The 26,498-nt window shown below is 45.9% G+C and overlaps 2 protein-coding genes and 1 long non-coding RNA gene across 6 annotated transcripts in view; 1 reads left to right on the top strand and 2 right to left on the bottom strand.

Annotated features, from left to right (window-relative positions):
- Golga3 (golgin A3) overlaps positions 1–380 on the bottom strand; it is a 55,427-nt gene extending 55,047 nt beyond the window's left edge. For 2 of the 4 annotated variants that reach the window (XM_023720495.1, XM_023720500.1), the window contains exon 1: positions 88–250. The gene's annotated coding sequence lies outside the window, so the exon portion shown is untranslated. The other 2 variants (XM_023720496.1, XM_023720498.1) reach the window with 2 other exon arrangements.
- A 49-nt stretch (positions 381–429) lies between these two features.
- LOC111817972 lies at positions 430–5,407 on the top strand. The gene is made up of 3 exons (XR_002822060.1): positions 430–598; positions 4,594–4,677; positions 4,999–5,407. It is a non-coding gene; the product is annotated as an uncharacterized LOC111817972 (long non-coding RNA).
- A 13-nt stretch (positions 5,408–5,420) lies between these two features.
- Chfr (checkpoint with forkhead and ring finger domains) overlaps positions 5,421–26,498 on the bottom strand; it is a 41,764-nt gene continuing 20,686 nt past the window's right edge. Inside the window, exons 7-17 of the mRNA XM_023720659.1 lie at positions 23,620–23,779; positions 22,663–22,817; positions 22,370–22,532; positions 19,271–19,416; positions 17,670–17,789; positions 17,242–17,325; positions 16,273–16,343; positions 15,199–15,286; positions 9,543–9,650; positions 8,928–9,000; positions 5,421–6,204 (exon numbers count right to left, since the gene is read on the bottom strand). Coding sequence (XP_023576427.1) covers positions 6,162–6,204; positions 8,928–9,000; positions 9,543–9,650; positions 15,199–15,286; positions 16,273–16,343; positions 17,242–17,325; positions 17,670–17,789; positions 19,271–19,416; positions 22,370–22,532; positions 22,663–22,817; positions 23,620–23,779 — 1,211 coding nt within the window. The 3' untranslated portion in view covers positions 5,421–6,161. The remainder of the gene's footprint in view (positions 6,205–8,927; positions 9,001–9,542; positions 9,651–15,198; positions 15,287–16,272; positions 16,344–17,241; positions 17,326–17,669; positions 17,790–19,270; positions 19,417–22,369; positions 22,533–22,662; positions 22,818–23,619; positions 23,780–26,498) is intronic.

Here is a 26,498-nt window from a genome sequence, read left to right as displayed (position 1 = left end):
CGCCCCGCCGACCCTCTCCCCGGCCCCGCCGCGTGGCCCCCCGGCGCTCGCTCCGCAAACCCGTGCCCGCAAGGGCTCGGCCCTTACCCAGCGCGGACCCGGAGCTTCGGCGAGACGTGGCCGGCCAGAGGCGGGGCGCGGCGGTGCGACGCCCCCGATCCCCGGAAACTCCGGACGCGCTGCCTCCGTTCCGGGGCAGAAACTGTCCCCGCCTGAGCCCAGACACCGCCTCGCCCAGGGCCGGTGTCACGCTCACTCGAGACAGTCCCAAGACGGACCGCAGAGGGTCACAGGAAGATGCTGCGGCGCTCTCCTTGGCAGCAACTGCTTCCACGTTGACAGGACCGCGCTGACAGGAAACCACACAGCTACACTTCCGGCGGAAGTGGCGTGCCCGCCCGGGCCAGGCCGTGGGCGCGGCCCAACGGACCCTCCCCCGCCGCGGGCGGGGCTCGCAGGCGGCCCGCACCTTGCGGTCCTCGCCTGAGCCTGGTGCGGATGCCGAGGGCCGGCCGCGTCCGCCTGGAGCCGAGCGCGGCTCAATGCCAGCAGTGCAAGGCTAAGGCCGGAGGATCGCCGCAGCAGCCTGGGCTACAGAGTGAGTGCAAAACCAGCCTGATCTCCGGAGTGAAACCCAGTCCTCCGAAAAACAAATGGGGCGGAAGGGAAGACACCAAACCGGCTTGTGCTTGAGAGCAGTTCAGCGAGACCGCATCAAATGATGATGGTGATGGTGGTGGTGGTGGTGATATTGAGGAGCTGGGGGTGTAGTTCAGTGACAGAGCACTTCTGGGCTATAATTTCAGCATCAGTAGGCTGAGGCAGGAGAATCTCAAGGTTGATACCAGAGTGAGCAACGTTTAAAGTCTAGGGCCATTCTGGCTGTTTCAGCCCCAAATGACAGTTTATTCGACCACACAGAGATGGGCAGGAGAGCAGGGAGCAGGTGTGCCGTGGCTGGCATTGGTTGTCATACCCAAGCCCAGGTACCTGAATCTTCCCGGGGACCACCCTGCAGAGTTCGGTGCTGCAGAGGGAGTGGGCCTGTGCTGGGAGTGGCGGCCCAGCACCTACGTAATTCTTTCCGGGATGCTGTACTTTTCGGGGTAAAGATTCAGTATCTGTTGGCAACAAGTTCACGTCTAAGCATTTAACTTTCTTTGGAGCAATTGCAAATGGCTTGTGTTTTTTGATTTTATAGTATCCATATGTTCGCTATACAACCACAAATGCAACTGACCCACCCTCATGGGCTGACCTTGTACCCTGGAGACCCAACTGAGCTCAGTGATTCCTTCCAAGTTTCGTTTGTTAATTTTGAGGTTTCTGGGTTTGTTTTTTAAAAAAATTCTTTGGATTTTTCTACCTAGTTTATTATGTAATGAACACATACAAAATTTAATTCAAAATTGATCCAAGACTCAAGTGTAAAATATGTCACATTATTACAACTTTAAGGAAACAAAAACTTTAGGGACCTGGAGTTTGAGGAGAGTTCTTAAGACGTGGAGAGTATAACCCACAGAAGAAAGAATAAGCTACATTCCATCAAAATTAAACTTACCTGGGTGTGGTGGTGCAATGCATGTCATCTCAGAACCTGGGAGGCAGAGGCAGGATGACTAGCCTGGACTCCACAGTAAGCGCAAGACCAGTCTGGACTACATAGTGAGACATGTCTGAAAACAGACAACTCTTGTTCCGGGCAAGACCACACATTTAGTGGATGAAAAGACAAGCCATGGACTGAGAAATTATTTCCAAATCACATATTTAATAAACAAATACTACCTAGAACATATATAAACTCTTAAAACAGTGAAAAAAAATTGGAAAACAGGCAAAATGGGTGGTAAATCAGCTTGTAAAAACAGGTTCAAGGTCACCAGCAAGGACAGAAAATCAAACATGTTTGCAGGACACAATGTTTACATTCATCTTTTAGGGAGTAACATCTTGACTATTTTTACTTTTCTTCCCCTCCTGCCTCCCTCTTTAGAAAGTAGAACCAGGAAATGATCAGAGTGTACACAAGTGTGATGAGAGCAGGGTTTGGGTGGGAGGACCTGGAGATGTATTATGATTACCCCACCCTTACCCAAGGCACTGTACATAGGTTAAGCTTAAGTACATAGGTTATTACTTGGGACATTTCATTTGCAAATGAGAGACATAACAAGCTTGAGTTAAAAGGGAAAGCATTACATTCTAGTAGGTGACTGGACTAGAATGCTGTTGGAGAAATGTAGTTGAGCTACAGGAATAAATGAGTAAAGACATCCAAAAAATTTTTTTTAAAATTTTATTTGTGTGTGTGTGTGTGGCCAGCTCAGCCCACCAGGGGGTGGGGTTGGCTGGCATGTGATGCTGGGGGATTGAACCGCGGTCCCTGTGCTTTGCTAAGCTTGTTCTAAGTAGGTGCTTTAGACCACTGAGCCATCTCACCAGCCCCTAACATAGATATTTTGCAAGTGGAAAAAAAATGACAAAGAGATGGAAAGGGGCATAAAAAGAATTAAGATGTGTTAAGTATCTGTACCAACTCCCCATGATGAATTTAATTACTATGTGCTACATTTTTATACATTTAAAAATATATAAAAATATACATTTTTAAAAGTTTTCTTTTAAAAATCCCTGCTTTCAAGGAACTTCCTGGTGGGAAACCACTCAACAAATACATAACCAGAAGTTATGGGCTGAAACACAGGTGGCAGAGACATAGGCAGGTGAGCTGTGATTTTAGTGATGGGATTTTGAAGGTAGTTGGGAGACCACTAGAGCCAATCATTAAGCAAAAACTTGAAAATACTCAGTTCCTCTGCGGAAGTGGATTGGACCTGACCCTGTACAAGAAGGGGTAACAGGAGTAAAATGTGGAGCAGTGTTGGGAGTGATGCCAGCAGGTGGAAAGAGTATCTCAGGGAGGCTGGGCTGCACACAGGCTCAGCTAACAAGGGGAAGCAGCTTCAGGGGGGCTGTATGTAGCAAGTGGGGTTGCTGATGTGGGCAGGAGGTAGACCTTGTGGTGGCTTGCTATTTTCTGAGATGGCAGAGGCTGGGAAGCCCTGGTACCTGTGGGTGTAGGCCTGGGGTCTGCTCTAGAAAGAGTTCTCTTTGGCCATGAAGTTTGAGGTGTTAGGGAAACAAAACACCTGTTGTGAGAAGCCACAGAAGGTTACATCAAAGCTCAGGGCATCTGAGGACCTGTCAGGACATGACCCTGCTGTCTAGTACAGGTACACAGCTGGATACACTTGCATAACCATGACTTAGCATTAGACAGCTAAACGTGCACCAGTGAAGCCAGCATGTTAACCCTAACCCTAAAACAATACAGACACAGGCTGCTCTTGCTGTACTTTGCTGACTGCTATTGTTGCTGATGTCTTGCATTCTTGAATCTGGGAACTTCACCTGCAAAAATCTGCCTTCTTCTGCTCTCCACCCCCTTGCCCTGACACCTTTTACAGGCTGACACAGAGGCTGTAAACCAGTATCTAGGAAGTGCCCAGCCCCAGTATTTATTTCCTGGGTTTTTTGTTTGTTTTGTGGTACTAGGGATTGTACTTGGGGTGAAGCACACTGGACAAGTGCTTAACCACTGAGTTACATTCCAGCCTTTTGAGTCAGGCTCTTAGTAAGCTACAGTAGGCTGGTCTCAAACTCATGATTTTCCTGGTAAGCCTCATAAGTAGCTGGGATTATAGGAATTACTTTTGTTTTTAATGCATTTAATTCTAAATTTGTATGATTTTTAAAAGGGCCATGGTACTAGCTCTCTGGGGAGCCCTTCCCAAGATCCCCTGGGCCACACTTGCAGCTGCCTCCCACTGGTGTCTGGGGCCTGGTGCCCTTTCACATGGGCCTGTTTACAGAGAGGCGAGATCTAGCTTTCTTATGCAGTAGGGCAGTATCTGAGAGAACATTTTTTTTTTTTTCTTTTGGTGCTAGGCATTGAATCCAGGGCCTGTGTACAAAAAGATAGATCTCTCACTTTTCTGAGGCTGCCACACTAAGTTGCTCAGGCTGGGGTTACAGTTGAGATCTTCTTGCCCCAGCCTCACAGAGTGCTGGAATTGCAATTATATGCTGAGAATAACTAAAATGCATGCTAAAACCAAGCTGTGAAGAAAGCAGAACAAGGATGGTCTTGGCGACAGTCTGGGCCACATCTGGTATCCGATCTACTCTGGGCTTTCCAAATCCACTAAGTTCCTTTATTTTCTTTCTTGCCCCAGATAATTTTGGTTCCCACTGGCAGGCTCCTGGTAAACTTGTGGCTCTGTGGCAATTTCTGGGTCTCTTCACTAAACCCGACTGCTGGCTACAGTTAAGGCCAGCCTTGCTTATCACTTTCCTGGAAAGCCAGACCAGAACAAGGGCTAGGCTGTCACCAGGGATTCCTTAGCTGGCAGAAGCCCACCAATGATGTCCAGCTGCCAACCCACACCCAAGAGCAGCTTGTCCCTCTCAGAACTAGGTCTACTCATTCCAACCTGCTAGCACTCAAGGTGACTTACACCTTTTCCCACCAGCCCTTCATATGGACTCAGTGGAGGGCTAGCCTGACTCCTTCATCCTTATTTTCAGCCAGCTTTCCTGGGCCCAGTGAATTCTCCCCGGGGTCGACATGACTGCTGTAGACCTGGACCCTAGAGGTGGGCATGATGGGAGGTGAGTAGGGCTGACTGGCACAGACAGGGCACCTGGAGAATAAGATGCCTTTGCTGCACCAGGGAGTGCAAGGGAGTCTGTGGGTAGCTACAGGCTAGCTGCTTCTGTAGGGCTGGGCTCAGCTACATGGAAATATGGGGCAGGGCTGCTGCCCAGTTGCCTGGAGAGCAAAGGCCATCTCTCAAAGACACAGACACAGGACAGCCCTGCCTTTCTGGCTCAAGGCAAATACTCCTTCTGGACAAACCAACTATGACTTCTGAGAGTGAAGTGGCAGCCCCTATGCCACTGGCACTGATGCACAGTCTTCCGGCTATGCAGCTGGTGCCCGCAACGTGGTCAGACAGTAAGGCACCAACAGAAGTTGAACGAGGAGGGAGCAGTGGTGCACCTTCTGAGGAGGAGCTCGGGGCAGCCCCACACGGAAACTCGACACAGAGGAGAGAAACACGGCTTGTTTATTAGAACTGAAGGAGGGGCTGCTCTCGCACAGAGAGAGTGCTGCTTCTCGGTGTGTATCAAGAGCAAGAAAACAACTGAAAAGTGTATTCCTGAGAAGAAGCAGAAGAGTTACCAGCTTGCAAACATACATGATAGGTGATTTCAACAAAAAAATAAAACCTTTTTTAAAAACAAAAAACCAAGTTTCAAGTATTATTCCAGATGATGTGGCAAACCTAATGTAGGAGGGGCAGGATCTGGGAGCAGACCCTTCACCCACTCGGGCTCTGCAGGCTCACCCTCCTCGACAGCCTGGGGCCAGCCTAGCACTGGGGACAGCAGTGACACATCTCATGCATATCAGCAAGGAGCCGCCAACCCTTCATCCACATCCAGAGTTAGCAGACTGGGACATTTGAGCGTTTTTTTTTTTTTTTTAAATAATCAGAAACTTTCAAATATACATACTATCCCCAATTTAGTCAATCTGTAAATTATAAATTATATTATTTGTGCTACTGTTTGTGATATTTAAATCTTATTAGAAGATAAGCACCAAAGCTATTAAAATAAAAAATATATAAAAGGCTGTGGTTGTCCCAACAGCGGAGTGTTCTGAACATCCTGTATGCTGTAAACTTATGCTCCGTTTCCCTAAGAGAGCACTTCTGACACACTTTCCCTTCTTCCATGAAATTTTCCTGAAAAGAGATTTCCATTTTAACTGCAGTTATAGAAAAGGGACAAAAAGACCAAACCTGCACTGTCCCCACTTGCAGAGGTACGCACAACTATCAGTCCAGAAGGAGGCTTGAGTGTGGGCTCAGCCGTGCACGCTCAGCGGGAGGGTGGTGCTGCCACCCCCCCTGCCAGGCCGCCTGGGGACTCTCACTCAGGTTAAAGCTCCACAGCAGGAGAAGCCCCTCCACAGCACCTGACCTGAGAGCCCAGCTGGCCTTGCTGAGATGGAAAAATACCCTCAGAGGTCTGTATTTTCAACATGCAGTGTTGCCTCAAAAGGTTCTGTGCTGTTTCCCTGATGTTCAATTCTTGAACCTTGTCTGCTCACAGATGTGATTAAATTTCCTGCAGAGAGAAAAATGGACTCACACAAGAGAACTCTACATAAATACTCAATTAAGTAAGATTTAAAACTGCTTCCCAGAAGAGCCACACAAAAATCAAGTGTGTGCATGGACTCACAGCAGTATAGTATATTTTTAATAATATCAAAGAAATGAAATCCCCAAAGTAACCTTGTTTTTCCTGTTTTAAATTTTCAAACAGAAGTGACATCTAGGCAGTTTTCTTAGAGAAGACAGTAAGAGTTGTACTTCTCTAGAGTTTCTCCAAGGGCCTGCATGTCACCTGGTAGATGACCCAAGAGGTGATGGTAGCTACCCCCAACACTGTGAACATTGATAGAAGATGGGTTGCACCTTTGTATCTATGCTCCTACTTTTATTTAGAAAGGTAGTTACAGGGCTGGGGAGGTAGCTCAGCAGAATAAGCACCTGCCTGGCAAGCACAAGGTCCTGAGTTCAATCCCTGGTACCACCAAAACAAAAACAAAAACCAAAAACAGAAAGGTAGTTACTAGTGAAGTCTCTGCTCTGAAAATAAGTCTCTTTCCATGCTTGTTTAAAGCACAAAGGTTTTTGTTTTTGTTTTGTCTTTTTGAGACAGGCTTTCGATCTGTAGTTCTGGCTGATTGAGCTCACTTTATAGTCCAGGATGTTCTCAAAATTGCAAGATTCTCTTGCCTCAGCCTCTGAGTGCTGAGATTACAGGTGTGTGCTACCATGCCCAGCCTAGGTTTTTGTTTTTTGAGACAGGAACTCATTTTGTAGCCCAGGCTGGCCTCAAACTCATGGCAATCATACTGCCTCATCCTCCTAAATGCTGGGATTACAGGTGTGCATTAACACATCCAGTTTGATGCATGGTTTGTATCTCATAAAACCACTCCTTAGAGGGGCTGGGGAGATGGCTCACTGGAATAAGCGCTTCCCTGGCAAGCACAAGGGCCGGAGTTCAATCCCTGGTTCTTCAAAAACAAAAAAAACAACAAAAAAAAAACACACCCAAAAAACAAAAACCACTCCTTAGAAAGTGTCACCTTCACCTGAGTCCTCATATCTCATACTGAGCACACTGGCTCAATTACTTTTTTTTTTTTTTAACTGAGAAAAAAAGTATATATTTAGAATTAGCCAGCTGGACTCAGTTTAGATGATCCCAATTTTGTTGGCAACATCCAATGCATCATAATCAGGAGCCAGTCAAACATATGCCTTCTCTCCATCAGACCTGATGAGGGTATTGACCTTGGCAACATCGATGTCATAGAGCTTCTTTACAGCTTGTTTGAGTTGGTGCTTATTGGCTTTGACATCCACAATGAACACAAGTGTGTTGTTGTCCTCAATCTTCTTCATGGCTGACTCTGGTCAGGGGGAACTTGATGATGGCATAGTGGTCAAGCCTGTTTCTCCTGGGGGCGCTCTTCCGAGGGTATTTGGGCTGCCTCCGGAGCTGCAGCATCTTGGGATGGCGGAAGGTGGGCGATGTTCGTATTTTCTTCTTTTTGTGGCTGTGGATGCCTTTCAGCACGGCCTTTTTAGCCTTCAAAGCTTTTGCTTTGGCTTCAGCTTTGGGAGGGGCAGAGGCTTCCTTCTTTGCCTTCGGCGCCCTCTTGGTAAAAAGGCTCTCCCAACCTCGTTCCCATGGGCTTATAGAGCTAAATCTCATCGAAGACTCTCAATTACTTTAATTTGAACAAACAATGCCTGTTTGGAGATTATATATAGGCTAAGGAACTGACAGTGTTTATCTCAACTGTTTAAAAAGGCAGGAGGATTGTTGAGGGTTGAAACCAGCCTGGGCTACAAAGTAAGCTCAAGGCTAGCTTAAACTGCAGAGCAAGGCCCTGTCTAAGAAAAAAAAAAAAAAAAAAAAAAAAAATGCAGGGTAGAGATTACTCCTGAGCTCTGGTCTCCCAGGGCAATGTAGATGTTGCTGTGAACATTCTTTAAAGAATGAGGAAGAGGCCACAGCCAGGGTGACCACGTTACAGTGACTGCAAAGGCTCATTCACAATAATGGAAGAAAAACAAATAGAAGAAAACCCCAGCTGTCTGAGCACTGTGCCAGTGGGCCTGTGGCTTGGGGTGGACATTGTTAGTGGCCACAGTCACTGACCCAGGAAGTGCTAAGGCTCAATAATTGGCTGAGCTCTGGGAACTGTCAGACAAGGGGTAAAGTCATTTGTTTCCATGACCCTATAATCTGCAGAGAACACCTATCATGTGGGAATGGCCAGTAACAATGCAGTGTCTTATTCTAGACAGCTGAATAGACACTGCACTCAAACCAGTGGGAACTCTCACATATAGGTATGTATATGAGATAAGAAACAACGGGCTTGGCATTTAGAAAACAATAGCCCAAATCATCTAGTTATCAATTCACTTTCAGATAGCAATGTTAGTTATTTTACAGTGATTTTTAGCCATGAAGACACAGCTATGGACGACAAGAGGCAAGCATGTGGATATAAACATTTTAGGAAATGAGTAACAAAAGAGGAGCTATCTTACATGCTCCATGACTTACAGATGCGTAATGACTAGCCACATATAGCACATATATGCATGTCTATGCATATTACGTGTTTATGTGTGTGTGCATATATATAAACTGTTTGGTGGTCTGGCACGTGCTAAGTGTAGTCTCTGCCACTGAACTCCATTTCCAGGCACAAATAAGGTAACTTCTGTGCCACCTTTCTGAGCCCCAGCCTCACTCACATCGCGTGGTGGGCCTTCACCTGAGTGCGGCAGTTACGGCCCCAGTAGCAATCAGGACGGGAGGTCACAGCCACTAGAAGGGAAGAGAATACAGATCTACATTAGAGATGTCACATATACCCACCCAACTAGCTAAATTAGAAAAAAGAAACTGAATGTAAAGCACTTAGTCCCTCTTTGGGACTAGTTTCCTTGGACTGTCAGGATTTCAGGAAAGGACAAAAGACATTCAGTGAAAACCACCTTGAGGAGATGAAATTATTCCAGCAGTCTACTGATGTCTTCACGTTATCTCCACTTTAGAACTACACCTGCCGTGACTGGTAGTGCCACACCCAGTCCCTGAGGCAAAAGTAGCCTCCACCAGCCTGTGTACCTGTCTTCTCCTTGGCTTGTGCAAAGTTCTACTAAGCTCTCTGCAGCACCATTGCCGAAACGAAGCACCTCCTAAAACGTGGGCAGGACAGGGGACGTAGCTTAGAGTAGAGTGCCTGCCTTGCCAAGCCCTGGATTTCATCCCTAGCATGGAAACCAACCAACCAACAAACAAACCCCAAAACAAAAAGGGAGTAGAGAAGCCAAGGCAGATGGAACTGGAGCTTGTGGACTCCTCACCTGGCAATTCAGAAGCAGGAATGTTTTGCCGGTACTGATAGGTCAGCTCTCGGAAACTGCGCAGGCCGCAGCAGTAGCACAACACTGTATTTCCAGTGACCCGGTAATCTGCAGAGAACACATATCATGTGGGAATGGCCAGCAACAATGCAGTGTCCTATTCTAGACAGCTGAACAGACACTGCACTCAAACCAATGGGAACTCTCACATATAGCTACATATATGAGATAAGAAACAACAGGCTTGGCTTTTGGAAAAAAGGCCAAAATCATCTAGATATCAATTCACTTTCATACAGCAGAGTAATCCCACACATATAGGAAAATTCAAATATTCAAATGGAGCCAGGTGTGGTGGCACATGCTTATGATCTCAGCACTGAAAAGGCTGAGGTAGGAAGAGTGCCATGAGTTTGAGGCTAACCTAGACTACACCGTTTAAGGCTAGTCTGAACTATATAGCAGACCCTGTCTTAAAAAAAAAAAAAAATTCAAAAAATACTAAGGAGAAAATTGGAATGAATATTTTCTCTTCAAAAGTACAGGTTGAGGGCTGGTGAGATGGCTCAGTAGTCTAAAGCACCTACTTAGAACAAGCTAAGCAAAAGCACAGGGACCGCGGTTCAATCCCCAGCACATGCCAGCCAGCCCCGCCCCCTGGTGGGCTGAACTGGCCACACACAAAATAAATAAATAAATAAATATTTTTTTTTAAAAAAAGTACAGGTTGAATATTTGTTATCTGAAATGTTTGGGATCAAGAGCATTTCTCATTTTTTTCCTAATTTTGGAAAATCTACATGATGAGATATCTCAAGGATAGAACCCAACACTAAACAGGTAATTCACTTATGTTTCAAATATACCTTATAGGGCTGGGGAGCTAGCTTGGCGGTCTAAGTGCCTGCCTGGCAAGTGCAAGGACCAGGTTTGATCCCTGGTACTGTATGCTGTGCCAGCCACCGAAACTGGGCATGGTGGTACACGCCTGTAATCTCAGCACTGGGGAGGCTGAGGCAGAAGGAGCACTACAAACTGGGTTAGTGAGACCCTGTACCAAATAATTTTTTTTTTTTTTTTTTTGTGGAACCGGGGATTGAACTCAGGCCCTTGTGCTTGCCAGGGAAGTGCTTATTCCACTGAGCCATTTCCCTGGCCCCCCAAATTAATAAATAAATGATTGAAAATATTTTTTTAGGGGCCAGGGAGGTAATTCAGTAGAATAAGCGCTTGAAAAAAAGAAAAAAAAAAAAAAATAGATTAAGCGCTTGCCTGGCAAGCGCAAGGGCCTGAGTTCAATCCCCGGTTACACACACACATAAAATGCCCTTGTGCTTGCCAGGGAGGCACTTATTCTACTGTACCATCTCCCCGGCCCCCCACCATATATATTTTAAACAAATATGCCTTACAGCTTCCAGGTAGCTGGGTAGGTTAGCTGGCCGTATATGTATGATTATTATGTATGTATATATGTACTGATACCAGGGATTGACCAGGGCCTTTGCAATGAGCTAAAGCCTCAGGCTTTTGTTTTTTGAGATAGGGTCTGGTTAAATTGTCTAGGCTGGCCCAGGGAGATGGCTCAATGGAATAAACGCTTCCTTGGCAAGCGCAAGGGCCTGAATTCAATCCCCAGTTCTGCCAAAAAAAAAAAAAAAAAAAAAGAAGAACAAAATTGTCTAGGCTGGTTTCCAACTTTCAGTCCTCCTGCTCAGCCTATCAAGTAGCTGGGCCAACAGGGATGCATCACAGCTCTTGGCTTAAAAGTAGTTTTAGGGGACCAGGGAGATGGCTCAGTGGAATAAGCGCTTCCCTGGCAAGCGCAAGGGCCTGAGTTCAATCCCCCGTTCCACCAAAAAAAATAAATGAAATGAAATAAAATAAAAAGTAGTTTTAGGCAATATTTTCAAAGAATCTGAGTTTTTAACAATGACCATCATAGGAGGATAAGAATGGAATTTTCCTTTTGTGATGCTAATTGTGTAAGCATCAATCAAACAGTTTCTGATTTTAGCCAGGAATGGTTGTGTGCACCCGCAATTCCAGCTACCTGGGAGACTGAGCAGAAGGATCCCCCAAGTTTCAGACCAGTCCAGGTAAACTAGCAAGGTACTATCTTTAAAACAAGGTCCGGGGGCTGGTGAGATGGCTCAGTGGTCTAAAGCACCTACTTAGAACAAGCTTAGCAAAGCACAGGGACCGCGGTTCAATCCCCCAGCACCACATGCCAGCCAGCCCCGCCCCCTGGTGGGCTGAGCTGGCCACTCACACACACACACACACACAAATAAAAATTTAAAAAAAAAACAAGGTCCGCCAAACAAAACAAAAAAAAACTGCAACAACGTTCTGCTCAAGGGTATGAGTTCATTCCCCGGTTCCGCAAAAAAACCCCAAAAAAACAAAAAACAAGGGTCTGGGATATTGTTTAGTGGTAGAACGCTCCGTGTTTAGTCCCGAGTGCCACATGTGCATTCATGCCTCCTGCCTGTGTGAAAAGTTCTGGATCTGACAGCTTTTTGGGTTAAGAATGCTCAACCTGTATAAAATAAAAACTACTGAAAAACATAGAAAAGGATTCATAAATTTTTAAAATTAAAAAAAAAAAAGTATTTAGTACAGGGTCTACAGGGTCTCACTGCACAGATCGGACTCATAGTGATCCTCCCGTTTTCAGCCTCCCAAGAGCTGGGATCAGGCGTGCACCACCACACCCAGTCTCAATCACCGTCTCTGCGCGCCCTGGGGTGGGGCCAGCACGGCACACAGGAGATGGAACCCTGGTTGCTATGCTTGCCTAAGCAGGTACTTTAAAGGATTCATAAATGTAAACATCAAAGTGAGAATACAAATGACAAATAGGAGGGCCAGGGAGATAGCGCAGTAGAATAAACGCTTGCCTGGCAAACGCAGGGGCCTGAGTTCAATCCCCAGTTCCGCAAAACAAAACAAATCAAAATGACAAGTAGGAAATACTAATACTATAGAGGAAACATCTGCAATAAAAATGAAATTATAGGGCCAGGGAGATAGCTCAGTTGAGTAAGTGTTTGCCTGGCAAAAGCAAGGTCCTGAGTTTTTTTTTTTTAATTTTTTTAAATTATTTATTTATTTATTGTGTGTGTGTGGCCAGCTCAGCCCACCGGGGGGGGGGGGGGGCTGGTTGGCATGTGGTGCTGGGGGATCGAACCGCGGTCCACTGTGCTTTGCTAAGCTTGTTCTAAGTAGGTGCTTTAGACCACTGAGCCATCTCTGCAGCCCAAGGTCCTGAGTTTGATCCCTGGTACCAAAAACAAAAAAAAAAAATGAAACTATATACTAAATTAACAAAGATATCATATAAATCCACGCCAAAATGGTAATAAATCCCCCAAGTGGGTAATATACACCAAGATCACAGGCAAGTAAATGACACATAAATGAAAAAAAGATTTTAAATCTGGCTAATAATCAAACATGGACAAGTAAGTGAAAGGTATGGTCACACAGAGGCAGAGCAAACAGGCTGGCGATGCTGCCTGCCCCACAAGGGCCTGAGTTCAATCCCCAGTTCCACAAAACAAAACAAATCAAAATGACAAGTAGGAAATACTAATACTATAGAGGAAACATCTGCAATAAAAATGAAATTATAGGGCCAGGGAGATAGCCCCAGGCACGATGCAGTCTGCAAAACTTGGAGGACAATGTGACAAAGTCTACACTGTGTGCACACTTTCCTACAAACTCCATTGATTTATTTATCATAAGGGTACCTATTTCCACATTGGAGATTGAAACTAGGGTCTTTGCATTGAGCTACATCCCTAGCTTTTTTATTTTGAGATCAAAGTCTCAGAAAGTTGCCTAAACTGGGCTACAACTTGCAATCCTCTTCCTCAGCCTCCCACAACTAGAATTATAAGCATGTGTCACCACGGCTGGCTTAAGGTGACAACTTCTTAAATCTACTGCATCATATGCTCGAAATTAATTGTGGTCATTTAAAATAGTGGACAACTGGGGCCAGGGAGATGGCTCAGTAGGATAAGCGCTTGACTGGCAAACGCAAGGATCTGAGTTCAATCCCCGGTTCTGCCAAAAAAATAAATAAATAAATAAATAAATAAAAAATAAATAGTGAACAACTACAATTTATATAGCCTATATATCCAAATTAGAAACAAGCTATGACTATATTAGAGTATTATGTACTAATAAAGAACCAAGTTAGAGTGAAGGATGTAGCTAAGTGATAATGTACCTGCTTAGCAGGCACAAGGCCCTGTGTTTGAAAGCTGGTACTCAAAAAACCAAAGAAAATCCTACAAATCAAGGTGTGTAGACCTTTCTTGGTAGAAATGGGTACATAATTGCTGAGTGAAAATTAGATGTAAAAAACACGGACAGTTAAGCAGAACTGGTGACGTTATCCACAAACATGTGCTTGGCAGGGTCTAGAAAAGTAGTTATTGGGGCTGGTGAGATGGCTCAGTGGTCTAAAGCACCTACTTAGAACAAGCTTAGCTAAAGCACAGGGACCACGGTTCAATCCCCCAGCACCACATGCCAGCCAGCCCCGCCCCCTGGTGAGCTGAGCTGGCCACACACACACACACACACATAAAATTTTAAAAAAAAAAGTGGTTATAAGGACAACATCTGGAGTGTCTCTGCTCTTCAGTAGTGGGAACTCAGCCCAATGCCTCAAGCCACCAGGCAAAAGCTCCACCCCAGCTTCTCTTGGCCCATCTGGGTGAGTCTGGGAACCCAGCCCAATGCCTCAAGCCACCAGGCAAAAGCTCCACCCCAGCTTCTCTTGGCCCATCTGGGTATGTTCTGGGATCCAACCCTAAGCCTCAAGCACACCAGGTCAGGGCTCTGCCCCAGCTTCTCTTAGCCCATCTGGGTGTGTTCTGAGCAGTGGGATTGCCAATGTAAGCCACTATTGTTGTTGCAAAACTAAGAGACAAAAAGTGGAAGTTTAAAGGGCCTGGCAGAAGCAGCTGCTGATGCGCACTGGAGTGTGGCCACAAGACAAAATAGCTCACGGGGTGGTAAGCAGAAATCTTGCTTTTTGCAGGGAGAGGGTTTGAGACTGGTCTATGATCTTGGACTATGGAGCCCAGAATGACCTGGAAGTTGGGATGACCCTTGTGCCTCAGCCTCTGAGAATGTTGAGCTACAGGTGTGAGCCGCCATGCCTGTCTACACAGAACTCTTAAATCTTTTTATCACACTTCTTGTCTTAGAAGGCACTGCTTGTCAGTATTTCTGCCGCCTAGCTGAGGGGCAAAGACCACATCCACGCATGGTCGTGCTCCCCAGGAGGAGGAGCACCCCCCACTAAGTGATGAGTAACCCAGCAACAGCAAATGAGGGTCCAGGTTAACAGCCTAGAGCCTCGGCGTGTTGAAGGGCGGAGTCTCTACAGACGCACGCCCACTCTCCCCACATGGAGAGAAGGTGCTAGAGTATATCACACAGGTTAAACCCAGAGTACCAAGACCTTTCTTTCTCTCTGCTGGGCTGAGTGGAGCTTAAAATCATCAATGCAGGGTAAGCGGACCGGTAACACTATCTAGGTATGGCATGTCACGGTTGCAGGAGACAAAGGGTACCTTAAAAACTCATGTCTACTTTAGAGAGAGTGAGATAAGGGAGGGTGGCTTACCAGACAGTAAAAATGCTCCCCGCTGCAGAGCCATGAGACTTTCTGTCAATATGTTTTTCCACGTCAGACCCCTGGTTGCCAGGTAATTCTGTTGACGGGGAAAAAAGAAAGGGTACTAAAAGAAAATACGAGACAAGAGGGAAAAACACTAGAAGGACAAAAGGGAAAAAACAACTTCAGAGAAGGTCCCTGAGGGCAGCATCTGCACAAGGCCACAGCCAAGCGCTGGAGTCAGCATGTCTGGCCTGGCTCCCAAGCTTCTTGCTTCTGAGTCTCAACAAGGTGGCTGACCTTTGACCCTGTGCCATCTTCTCAAAAATCCTGCAAAAGCATTCATAGCACCAGGGCAATGGAGAAGGTACACCTTGTTTGGAGCCTCACAGTTCCAAGGCAAGAGAGGCTAAAGACCTGAGATCTGTCTTCCCCACCCTTCAAAAACAAGGGGCTACAAGCTCCTTCTGTGCAAACCTACAAAACTGCCTGTCGGAACAAAAGCACGTGTGGTACTGCTCAATAGGGCATGCTTGTTGCTGTGTCGAAGGTACTCAATGGCCCCACTGCTGTGTGCTGTCATCACCACTAGATGGGAACAGGAGGGAAGCAAAGTTCTCAGCAGGAGGCTGAGGTGCATGATGAACATATTGAATCTAAGGGCTGAGACAGCTTTCTCAAATATGAGAAAGAAAATGGTCAGAAATGGAGAAAGCTGAAAATTTCAGCTGTGTGGGAAAGAAAAAAAAAGAAAAGGAAAAAGCCAAAGAGAAGGGTCAGCTCTTCTAAGAAACCCTTTCTCTGAGCTGTTGAACTAAGTCCTACATATTCATGACATGCTAGAGATATCTCCTTTTGGCACGCAGAGGAAAGAGATACACTAATGCAGTGGTGGGGACCCTGCGCACATATGCCGTGCAGGCTGTTGGGATCCCTGCGCTCTGAAATGTTCACTGTCACTGGCTAGTGGAAGGCAGAGGACCAGGTGCGCTGCGCCCAGGAGAGCATAGGGGCCTGTCACAGTGGCAGAAGCTCCTTGAGCCTGCTGGCCACCACTGCGCCCCGCTGAATCTGTAACAGTACCTTCAGGATGTCTGACTCGTAGTTGTTGTTGTTCAGCACTCCATCCAGACACTTGTCCCCTAGGTTGAGCTCTGCCAGAGGAAGGAAGCGATGTTTACTGGACAGGATAACCAAACTGTTTTCCATTATCAATTATGATGAGAATAAAAAGTTCCATGATAAAACACAATTTATTTCTTATTTATTTATTTTTTTAAAAGATACATTTTCTTTTCTTTTTTTAAATATTTATTTATTTTTTAGTGTCTGTGTATGGCCAGCTCAGCCCACCAGGGGGCAGGGCTGGCTGGCATGTGGTGCTGGGGGATTGAACCGCGGTCTTTGTGCTTTGCTTAGCTTAGCTTGTTCTAAGTAGGTGCTTTAGACCACTGAGCCATCTCATCAGCCCCTAAAACACAATTTAAAATAGAAAACAAAGCTGGGCATAGTGGCACATGCCTTAATCCCAGCACTCAAGAGGCTGAGGCAGGAGGATCACTGTAAGTTCACGGCCAGCCTGCATTAGATAGTAAGACCCTGTTTCCTAAAAACAAAGCAAAACTTTTAAAAGAACAACCAAAAGCCCCCCAAAAATAAAAGAGAAAAAGTAAAAATGATTTCCATCCATCACCCTCCTTAAGATAAGATTGCCAGGTATCATCAGCACCTGGCCCAGTGTCAAAAATCTAAATCCCGGAGCAAGACTGTTCCTGCAGCAGTGTTAAGTGCAGAAATAAACCTTCCTGTACCAGAATCTAGTACTTCCCCTAACTGTGCCATCTTTGCTTGACTAGGAGCTAACATGAGCTCGATGCTCCAATGGCAAACTTCTGCAATTCAAGAGGAAAAGGCACATAATTACGGGATGACTAAAAATGACCTCATTTCCTGCAGCAGGCTACCCAGACACTACCATTACCTGCCCTGCCCTTAAGTTAACAAGAGAACATGCAAAGGTCAGAGGAACTCAGGATGAAAAGCCAGAATTACCACAGAACGGGGCAAGGCAGCCAGAGCAGCCGGTCCGGGTACAGCCCCAGTACAGGTGGCAGAAGGGCTGCAGACAAGCTGCACCTGTAGACAGAGCTCTGTTTCAATGCTAAGAACTTACATTAAAGACAGCCTGTCTCTACTATGAATTTTTATGAGGGACACACCATACACAGCTGAGAACTGACATGGAGATGGGTATGGATTCAAACCCTGCAGGGAAGCCCACCCACATCCATGGACAGTTGATCCATATGGGGCAGCATTATCATTGGTGGAAAAGACCAACAGCTCAACTTGTCATGTGGGTCCAACTGATTTTGCAGATCAAACAACGCAGTGCATCTTTGCTGCACGGCCCACACAAGGCTGAAAGGCACCCAACACCAAGCCCCAGAGGATACAGCACCATCAGACAGCTCACTCACACTGCTGGGGTGGGACACGGGGGTCCTGCTCACGCTCTGCTCTCCGGTCGGGCATGGGCTGGAAACAGCAGGTGCATATGGCGTGGCTTCCTTGAACAGGGCACACGTATTCCTGGGTTGCTAAAGACATGCATGCATGTTTGGGACAATGTGTGCAACATCAAGCAAAAAGACATCTGATGAGAGATTTATTTATATCTAGGAAAGCAGTACAGATGAGTTAGGGTCTACAGGGTGTTCAGGGTCTCACTACAAGATCAGAGTCTTAGTGATCTGCCTGCTTACAGCCTCCCAAGAGGTGGGATTACAGGCATGCACCACCATGCCCAGTCTCAAATGCCATCTCAGTGGGCCCCAGGCCGGCATGGCAGGCCCAGGGATCTAACCCCTGGCCCTGTGCCTGCTCGCAGGAGCTTTAATCCACTGAGCTATTTGGCTGGCCCCAGACCAGTACTTTTTTTTTTTGCGGAACTGGGGATTGAACTCAGGCCTTTGCACTTGCCAGGGAAGTGCCTATTCCACTGAGCCATCTCCCCAGCCCCCAGACTAGTTCTTAAACAGGCAAATTATATTCTGCTATTTAAACTGACAGAGTTCACAAGATGAAACACAACTAAAAACTGAGGGCTGGAGGTGAGGCTCAGTGGTATAGCACTTGCCTAGGATGAGTGGGCTTAGTCCCTAGGACTACAAAAAAACCCCAAGCTTATCCTTTAGTTCAGTGATTGTAACAAGATTTCAAAGATTAGTCAAAAATTATCTATTCTTTTCCTACAAAGGCAGGACAGGCCCATAAAGCACATATTATAAAACAATAAAATGAGTTATATATTTCTGCTGAGGAAAAAGAACAACTCTATCCTTCCAATAAACAAAGGTCAGGCATGGTGAGGAAGACTGCTCTGACACAGGGAACATCCATGGGGAGGTGACTCTGCTAAGTACCACAGCACACTGCTAAGGGTCACTGAGCACCCCTGGGGATTCATATTTGTGCATGATACATATCTCTTATTAGTAGTCTGATGCCTCTAAAAGAAGACACTGACGGCTCCCTATTGCACAGAGGAAAGAACTTCTGAGTGGCAAAGTCAGGCTGTTGTTGAGTTCCAGTGCTGTGGCCAAGCCATACGTTGTTTGTCACATCCACAGTACAGACCACCTGAAAAACTGCAGCAGTGTACCTGACCAGCCATGGCCAAAAAGCCGGAGCCCACTGGGCCATCTTTCCATCCTATAGGGACCAAAAGATGGCCAAAAGGACAGGCCAGTTGGATTCCTCTGTTAACAGGAATCTAACTCATGAACTCACCCTTGCCCAGCAAGTGCCAAGCCACTGAACTATCTATATTCCTGGCCCAGTGTGACTTTTCTGATGGCTAACTGGATAACTCACTGACATATCCAATTTCTTACCAACACTGATTACAAAAAGCAAGAGGCTATAAAAGGCAATGGGGTCGTGGAGGAAGGGGAGGTGCAGGAGGGGCAGTGTGGGATGGAGCGGGGAGGCACCACATAGTGCAGGACACCACAGCAATCTGAGCCCACACAAAGATGCAGTGCAAAGAAGCAGCCTGTGGCAAGCCACTGCCTCTTACCTGGGGTGAGGCTGGTGGAGGTGGACGGTGCATCCCCCTCAAGGGCCTGCAGGGCCTCGGATGTGCTATCTGGTGCTGGACAGGAAAGGGGCTGTGCCGCCTGCCTTCTGTGTGCAGGACACTGTCTGCACACAATGTATGGCTGGCTGCAGAAAGAGCACAGAAAGAGCTAGGACCACACAGAAGCAGGCTAAGTAAGCCCCAGCCCCAGATAGGGCAGCAGCATCACATTGCTGCTGGGCAGTAACTTCCCCTCACTGGGGCGCAGCTGTACCTTGCTGGGTCGCACTGCCACCTGGTACCTAGAGGAAGTGGCCGCTCCTCCTGGCCCAGCCTCTGCTGTTGCTGAGGGCACTGTCCAGAACCACATGTGACCAGAGCTTGTGGCTGAGGACCACAGCCAGCACACACCTGGCTGCTCCCTTCAGTCCACAGCAACTCATGGAGCCTCGCAGTCCCCGCTCACCACAGCGGGTCCCAGCTCTGAGGCCGAGCTGAGACCACCCCAAGGCACTGCTGGTTACCCAGGACATGCAAATCCTCCCTATCAGACACACAGTCCTCAAGGCCAGCCTAAGAGCCAACAGTGCTCACCTGCGTGGCCTCTCACTGACCTAAGTCACTTGTCACCACAGCATTTCAGAAATACCTGCTTCAGAGATTGCTAGGAAAAAGGACTGCAAAAAAAGAAGCTACAGAAAAAGCACACAGGGGCTGAGGAGGTGGCTCAGTGGAATAAGCGCTTCCCTGGCAAGCACAAGGGCCTGAGTTCAATCCCCAGTTCTGCCAAAAAAGAAAGAAAAAGCACACATGATTCTCATCTATTAGAATCTGCCTTTCTAAGCTCAAAACAATAGGAAAAACAATGAGAAAGATCCAATCAAATAAAATGAGAACACCGTGAAAGAATGATTAATTCCATTTGTAAGCAAAATAAAAAAGCTAAAGCTATCTCCTTTTTCTCCCACAAAACTGGCAAAGGGAACTGCTTGTGTATTCCTAGCAGAGTAGCATCAGTGTCACTTCTTTTGTTACCAGGAATCTAACTCATGACCTCACCCTTGCCCAGCAAGTGCCAAGCCACTGAACTATCTATATTCCCGACCCAGTGTGACTTTTCTGATGGCTAACTGGATAACTCACATACCCAAGTCTATCAAGGTGTGATCCCCAGTCACACTTTTTTATTTATTTTTTTCAGAAGGGTGGATTTATTTATCTATTTATTTATTTGTACCAGTGACTGAACTCAGGACCTTGTGCTTGCCAGGCAGCTGCTTATGCCTGCTGTGCTATCTCCCCAGCCCCCAGTCACAGTCTTTTAACTCAACTGTTTCATATCTATTTATTTCTCTTAGTCAAAAGATTGTCATATGCATAAATTTAAACATAGGGACACACTTCATAGCACTGTTTCCAAATGCAAAATGTTGGGAAATCTCAGCATCCTTACTGCAATAAAATCCATCTTTTTAGGAATACTTATTAGTGGCGCTGGGGATATAGCTCAATAGAATAAGCGCTTGCCTGGCAAGCACGAGGGCCTGAGTTCAATCCCTGGTTCTGCAAAAAAACCAAACAAACAAAAAAAAACTTATTAGCATACTACTTTTGAAAACCATGCAAATGAGCCAGGCATCGTGGCAGATGCCTGTGATCCTAACATTCAGGAGGCTGAGGCAGGAGGATCAGTAGAAATTTAAGGCCACCCTGGGCTAAAGCAAAACCCTTTCTTAAAAGACAGAGAGAGAGAGAGAGAGAGAGAGAGAGAGAGAGAGAGAGAGAGAGAGAGGGAGAGAACGAGAGTGAGTGCAAGTGCACACGAGCGAGCAAGCAAGCATAGGTATATATGGGTGATAATTTGTGTGTGTGTGTGTATGTGTGTGTGTGTGTGTGTGTGTGTGGTACCAGGACTGAACTCAGGACCTTGCGCTTACCAGGCAAGCACTTACTCCACTGGGCTATCTCCCCAGCCATGAGTGACCAATTGATGGTGCTATGGTTTCTGTCTAGATGTCCCCCCCCCAAAGCCTCATGCAGTCATGAAGCAGGCTTCTAGAGTTTATGATTGATTCATGATCCAATGCTGGGATTAGGGGTGAGTGCTATACCAGCCCTGGGGCAGGCAGCCTACATACAATATAAGGGAAGGCAAGAGGCTTGCTCTCTGCTGCTTCTCTCCTTATGCTCTTGCTGCTTTTGCTGTTTTCTACCATCATGAACTACTGCCTTCTTCCATGTGCTACCCTGCCTTGGAGCCAGCCAATGAGCTACATAAACCTTTCCTTCCCTAATTCTGGGCATCAGGCATTTTGTCCCAGCAATGAGAAAAAGTTAACAAAGACCGATGGATATAACAAAATGTGAACACTGCGGCTGGGGTTGCGGCTCAGTGGCAGATGTTTGTCTACCATGTGCAAGGCCCCAGGTTTCATCACAGCACTGAAAAAAAAAAAAACAAAAAAGGAAAAAGGAAAAAATAACATTGACACTTAAGATATTTTTGGCTTTCTCCTTTTTCTTAATCATCACCACTAAACTTTACAAAAAGTAATAAAAATAATAAAAGTTTTAAGGTATCCTTTTAATTATCATGCCTTTGGCCCAAAATGCAAATCTTGGACTTCAGAGTTAAAAAGCATCAGTGTGTCAGCAGACAAGGTCTTGCTGTGCCCTCTCAGCCAGGGAACTAAGCCTTTTCTACAATGCTGCTCTGTAAATATTAATCACTGCCATTCATGGTGGAGTACTTTGTGGTCACTAAATGAACGATAAGAAATCAGTGCACTTGCGTGGGGAAGAACAACACAATCATGACTTTCTGACACAATAATTAACCAAGTCCCACAATGTGGAGCTTAACCAACGGGTGAGTGGAGGAGGGTTCAGGCCCCATGTGGACACCTGGGGGCTCATGCCATGCTCTCATCCACTCCCAAGAACAACAGGTCTTGGCCATGCTTCACTGCCAGAAAACAAGCAGACATCATTAAGGAATATGGCTGCTAAGGCCATGTTACGGCCACTGCTCTCTCTTAATCACAGTACAGATCACATGTCTAGCTCCCAAATCCCACACTAAGCCAGCACAGAATTTACCTTACGTCTGAGGATTCACTGTCAACGTCTGACAGAACCAGCAGGTCATCTGAACTCCCTTCCTCATCAGAAAAAGACCTCCTGACTTTGGGTTGCAGCATGTCTTGAGTGATTTTATTCCTGGCATCCAAACTGCGCACATCTTCTTCACTGCGACTTTTGTCTAGATTCAAAAGACACACAGCATTCAGTGAGAGTGAAAATGACCAAGTAGACCATGACTAGGCTGTTTAGAACGCCCTTCATATCCCAACCCCTAAAGAAGAAAAGGGCTGGGTGGCCAATCCACTTGCCTGGGTGCTGGATGAGGTATGCTTCCACGAGGTTGTTGAGGATGTGGTTTTTACAGATCCTCTCCACTGGACAGCGGCATGTGGGGCACAGGGATGAGCGTTCCATCCAGCCAGAGTAGCAGGCTGCACAGAAGGTGTGCATACAAGGCTGCAAACTGGAGGAACAAGAACGTTTCACTAAACAACAGCCTCCAAAGACTTGCCTGGGATCCTGCGGAGAGACCTATAGACCCTCCACTACAAAGGCAAGCTGGACCCACGTCATGGCCAACCACGGGTTTCTGTACCAACCTAAAACACTTCAGCTCAGTCTTGGATGATAAAAAGCTAGAGCCCGCATGGCCTTTGGCTTTAACAACAATTCAGGAGCGGGCCAGTGTGTCAGCTTAGCAGCATATGCACCTGCCGGCAAGCATTAGGTCCAGAGTTCCATCCATGGTACCACAAAATAAGTAAATTTAATTTTAAAAATAAAAGTAACTCAGGAGAGCAAGACAATGGTTTCAGGAACACAAGCAATGAAACACTCCAGGCAGAAACTTGGGTAGATTCCATCACCCAGGTTCTCATCAAAAAGCAAGGAAAAATGTCTTCTGAAGCTACATCTGGGACATACACCATATGACAAATGTTACATTTCTTTAAACAGAGAATATCCAAGGTGTGGTACAATTTGATCTGTCTGTAAGGCAGTGGCCAGGTTTACTGAGATACCCATGACTCACGCCAGTCAAAACTAATGCTGACCATGAGCCTTGAGGGTCCTCTACGTTTGGTTTCCAGACTCCAGGGTTTGTCCTTGTTGGTCATGTGAATACAATGAAAATGGCAACCGCCATAGTCCTGGGCCAATAAGGATAAATAGCTGGCTTCACCCACCACTCCTTCTCCCATAGGTCAAAGGTCACACAGACTCAGACTTCCCCAGGAGGCAGCCTATGGTAGAGGGCAGTGTACCTCACACAGTCATGTAGCAGATCCTGGCAGATGATGCACGTGAGCGTCTCTGCCATCTTGTCTGGTTTCACAGCAGCAGCTCTGGTATCCTCATGGGTGGCCTGGGCATTTCTACACTGGTCTGTGACCAGCACTGGTAGGTTCAGATCCAGCTCTCCATCTGCAAGAGAAAGTGATGAGTTCTGAGTGCTATGGCCAGGAATGACATCAACGTACCGCCTTTCTGTTTAACGAACATCTCAACCTGTAGATTATCTGCCAGCAGCAGCAGCAACAGACACACAGTACTTGCCTTGAGTCTGCATTTATATGGGCTGTTTTTAAGAAAGCCAAAATAAGTTTTATATTCTGTTATGTTGGAATCCTGTTTTAGAATAGTGACATACCAAACCAGACACAGTGGCGCATACGTATCGTCCCAGCTACTCAGCATAGTTGGGAGAGTAAAGCAGTTTTGTTTCTTAAACTTGCAAGGCCAGCGATGCAGCTCAGTGGCACAGTACCTGCCTGGTAGGTGGGAGGCCTTAATTCCTGGTACAAACAAATCAAAATCCGAACACCAAAACTAAATAAACTTGCTATGCATCCAAGATGGCCTCAAACTTAAGATTCTCCTACCTAGGGCTGGAGAGATAGCTCAGCAGCATAAGTGCAAGATCTTGAGTTTGATCCTGGTACAAAAAAAAAAAAAATCTCCTGCCTACCTTCCCAACTGCTGAGGTGATAAAAGTATACCCAACAGGGGTGGGGAGATGGCTTAGTGGTCTAAGTGCCCATTTGGCAAGCACAAGGATCCAGGTTCGATCTCTGATACTGAATGGCTCGCCAGCCCCGAAACTGGGCATGGTGGTATACGCCTGTAATCCCAGCAATGGGGAGACCGAGACAAGAGGATCACTACAAGTCTGAACTGTGTAGTGAGACCCTGTATGAAATAAACAAACAAACACCAACATGCCTGGTTAGAAGGATCATAAAGTCCAGCTGTTAAATAATATTTGTGCAAATGCCATTTTAGAGTAAACAAAGAAAAAAATTTAAAAAAATAAAGTAAACAAGGGGCCGGGGAGATGGCTCAGTGGATTAGTGCTTCCCTGGCAAGCACAAGGGCCTGAGTTCAATCCCCAGTTCCACACACACACAAAAAAAAATAAATAAAATAAACAAACATGGAACCTGTGCTTAAAGAAATATGATGGAAACCAGAGATTCTAACATAGCACTCGAAGCTCTTTTTGTTTTTTGAGACAGTTTTGTTGTATCCCAGGTTGGCCTTGAACTTAGAGTAATCTTACTGCCTCAGACTCCCAAATGCAGGATTACAGGTATGTGACACCATGACACCATGACCAGAAGCTTTAAACTATTCTTTCTCCTGCTTTTATGTGATATTTGGAACTGAACTCAGGCCTTTATATAAGCTACAGCCCCATCCCTTTTTAGTTTAAGACTAGGCCTTGCTAAGTTGCTAGGTTATCTTGGCTTGGCTCAAATTTATGATACTCTGGATCAGCCTCCCACAGTGCTTGGATTTTAAGTGTGTGCCTGGCTTTCTGGTGTGTTTCTATTTCCTATTTATATAAGTGCATATCATCAAGGATCAATTTTGTGTTTGTTGTGGGAGGAACTGAAACCAAGGTCTTGCACATGAGGTACAAGTACTTTGTTGCTGAGCTCCAATCCAATCCATTTTAATTAAACAGTGAGTTGGATAAAATGGTGCACACCGGGGCTGGAGAGATGGCTCAGTGGTCTAAAGCACCTACTTGAAACAAGCTTGGCAAAGCACAGGGACCGCGGTTCGATCCTCCAGCACCACATGCCAGCCAGCCGCACCCCCTGGTGGGCTGAGCTGGCCACACACACACACACACATACACACACACACACACTAAATAAATGTTAAAAAAAATCTTTAAAAAAAAAAAAATGGTGCACACCTGTAATCTCAGTATTCTCAGAAGCTGAAGCAGATCACAAGTTTGAGGCCACCCCAGGCAATAAGTAACTAGAGAGACCCTGATTCTAAAACAAAACTTATAGATTTCTTCAGTGACATCCCATTAAAGGTTTAACTTGGGACAATGAGGCAACCACAACAGAGCAACTAACCACACTCAGGATGTAGGTCTTCCAGAATTGCCTCAGAAAGTGGCAAGAACAATGGTTAAGTACATTTGAAGCAAAGGGAAGTATTTCAAGTATTTTCAGGGTGATAACTAGCAACATGTCTTTTACGGTAATAAATTTTTTAAAAATTTAAACATTTACTGTATCTTTAGATCAGACACCATAGAAAACAAACAAACCCATTGTCTACCCAACCTTTCCTCACCTACATTCTTCTCTTCTGAGGAAATTACTTTGGTATCTTTTCACTATTTCTTCTGGTATTTACCTCCATATGTCTGAGTTATATTGTTACATTTGATTTAGTGGCTCATTTTATTTTTTACAATGGTGAGGATCAAATCCAGAGCCTTGCACAGGAAAGGCAAGAGATCTACCACTAAGCTATTGCCTCATCCCTGGTTATCAATTTAATTTAATTTAATTGTAGTGGGAATTAAACTCATGACCTCATGCTTGCTAGGCAGGCTCTGTGCCACTGAGCTATATCTCTAGCCCTCTTGATTATTAATTTTAGACACCACTTCTTATCATCTATTTATATTATTTTGACCTGAAATCCCTTCACAATATTTTAGTATTATTTAACACAACTGTTGGCTAACTGTATCGTATGACATCATTATGCTCCTGGTAAGTATTCATTGCTAGGCCACCTAGTATACTAAAATTAAGTTTGTTTTTTTTTTTAAATTTTTATTTGTGTGTGTGTGTGTGTGTGTGTGTGGCCAGCTCAGCCCACCAGGGGG

This window comes from Octodon degus, unplaced genomic scaffold (genome assembly GCF_000260255.1).
Source record: "Octodon degus isolate 3935 unplaced genomic scaffold, OctDeg1.0 scaffold00076, whole genome shotgun sequence".
Lineage (NCBI taxonomy): Eukaryota > Metazoa > Chordata > Mammalia > Rodentia > Octodontidae > Octodon > Octodon degus.
Note: the sequence above shows the minus strand (reverse complement) of the source record. Positions and strands in the feature narration are given on the sequence as shown.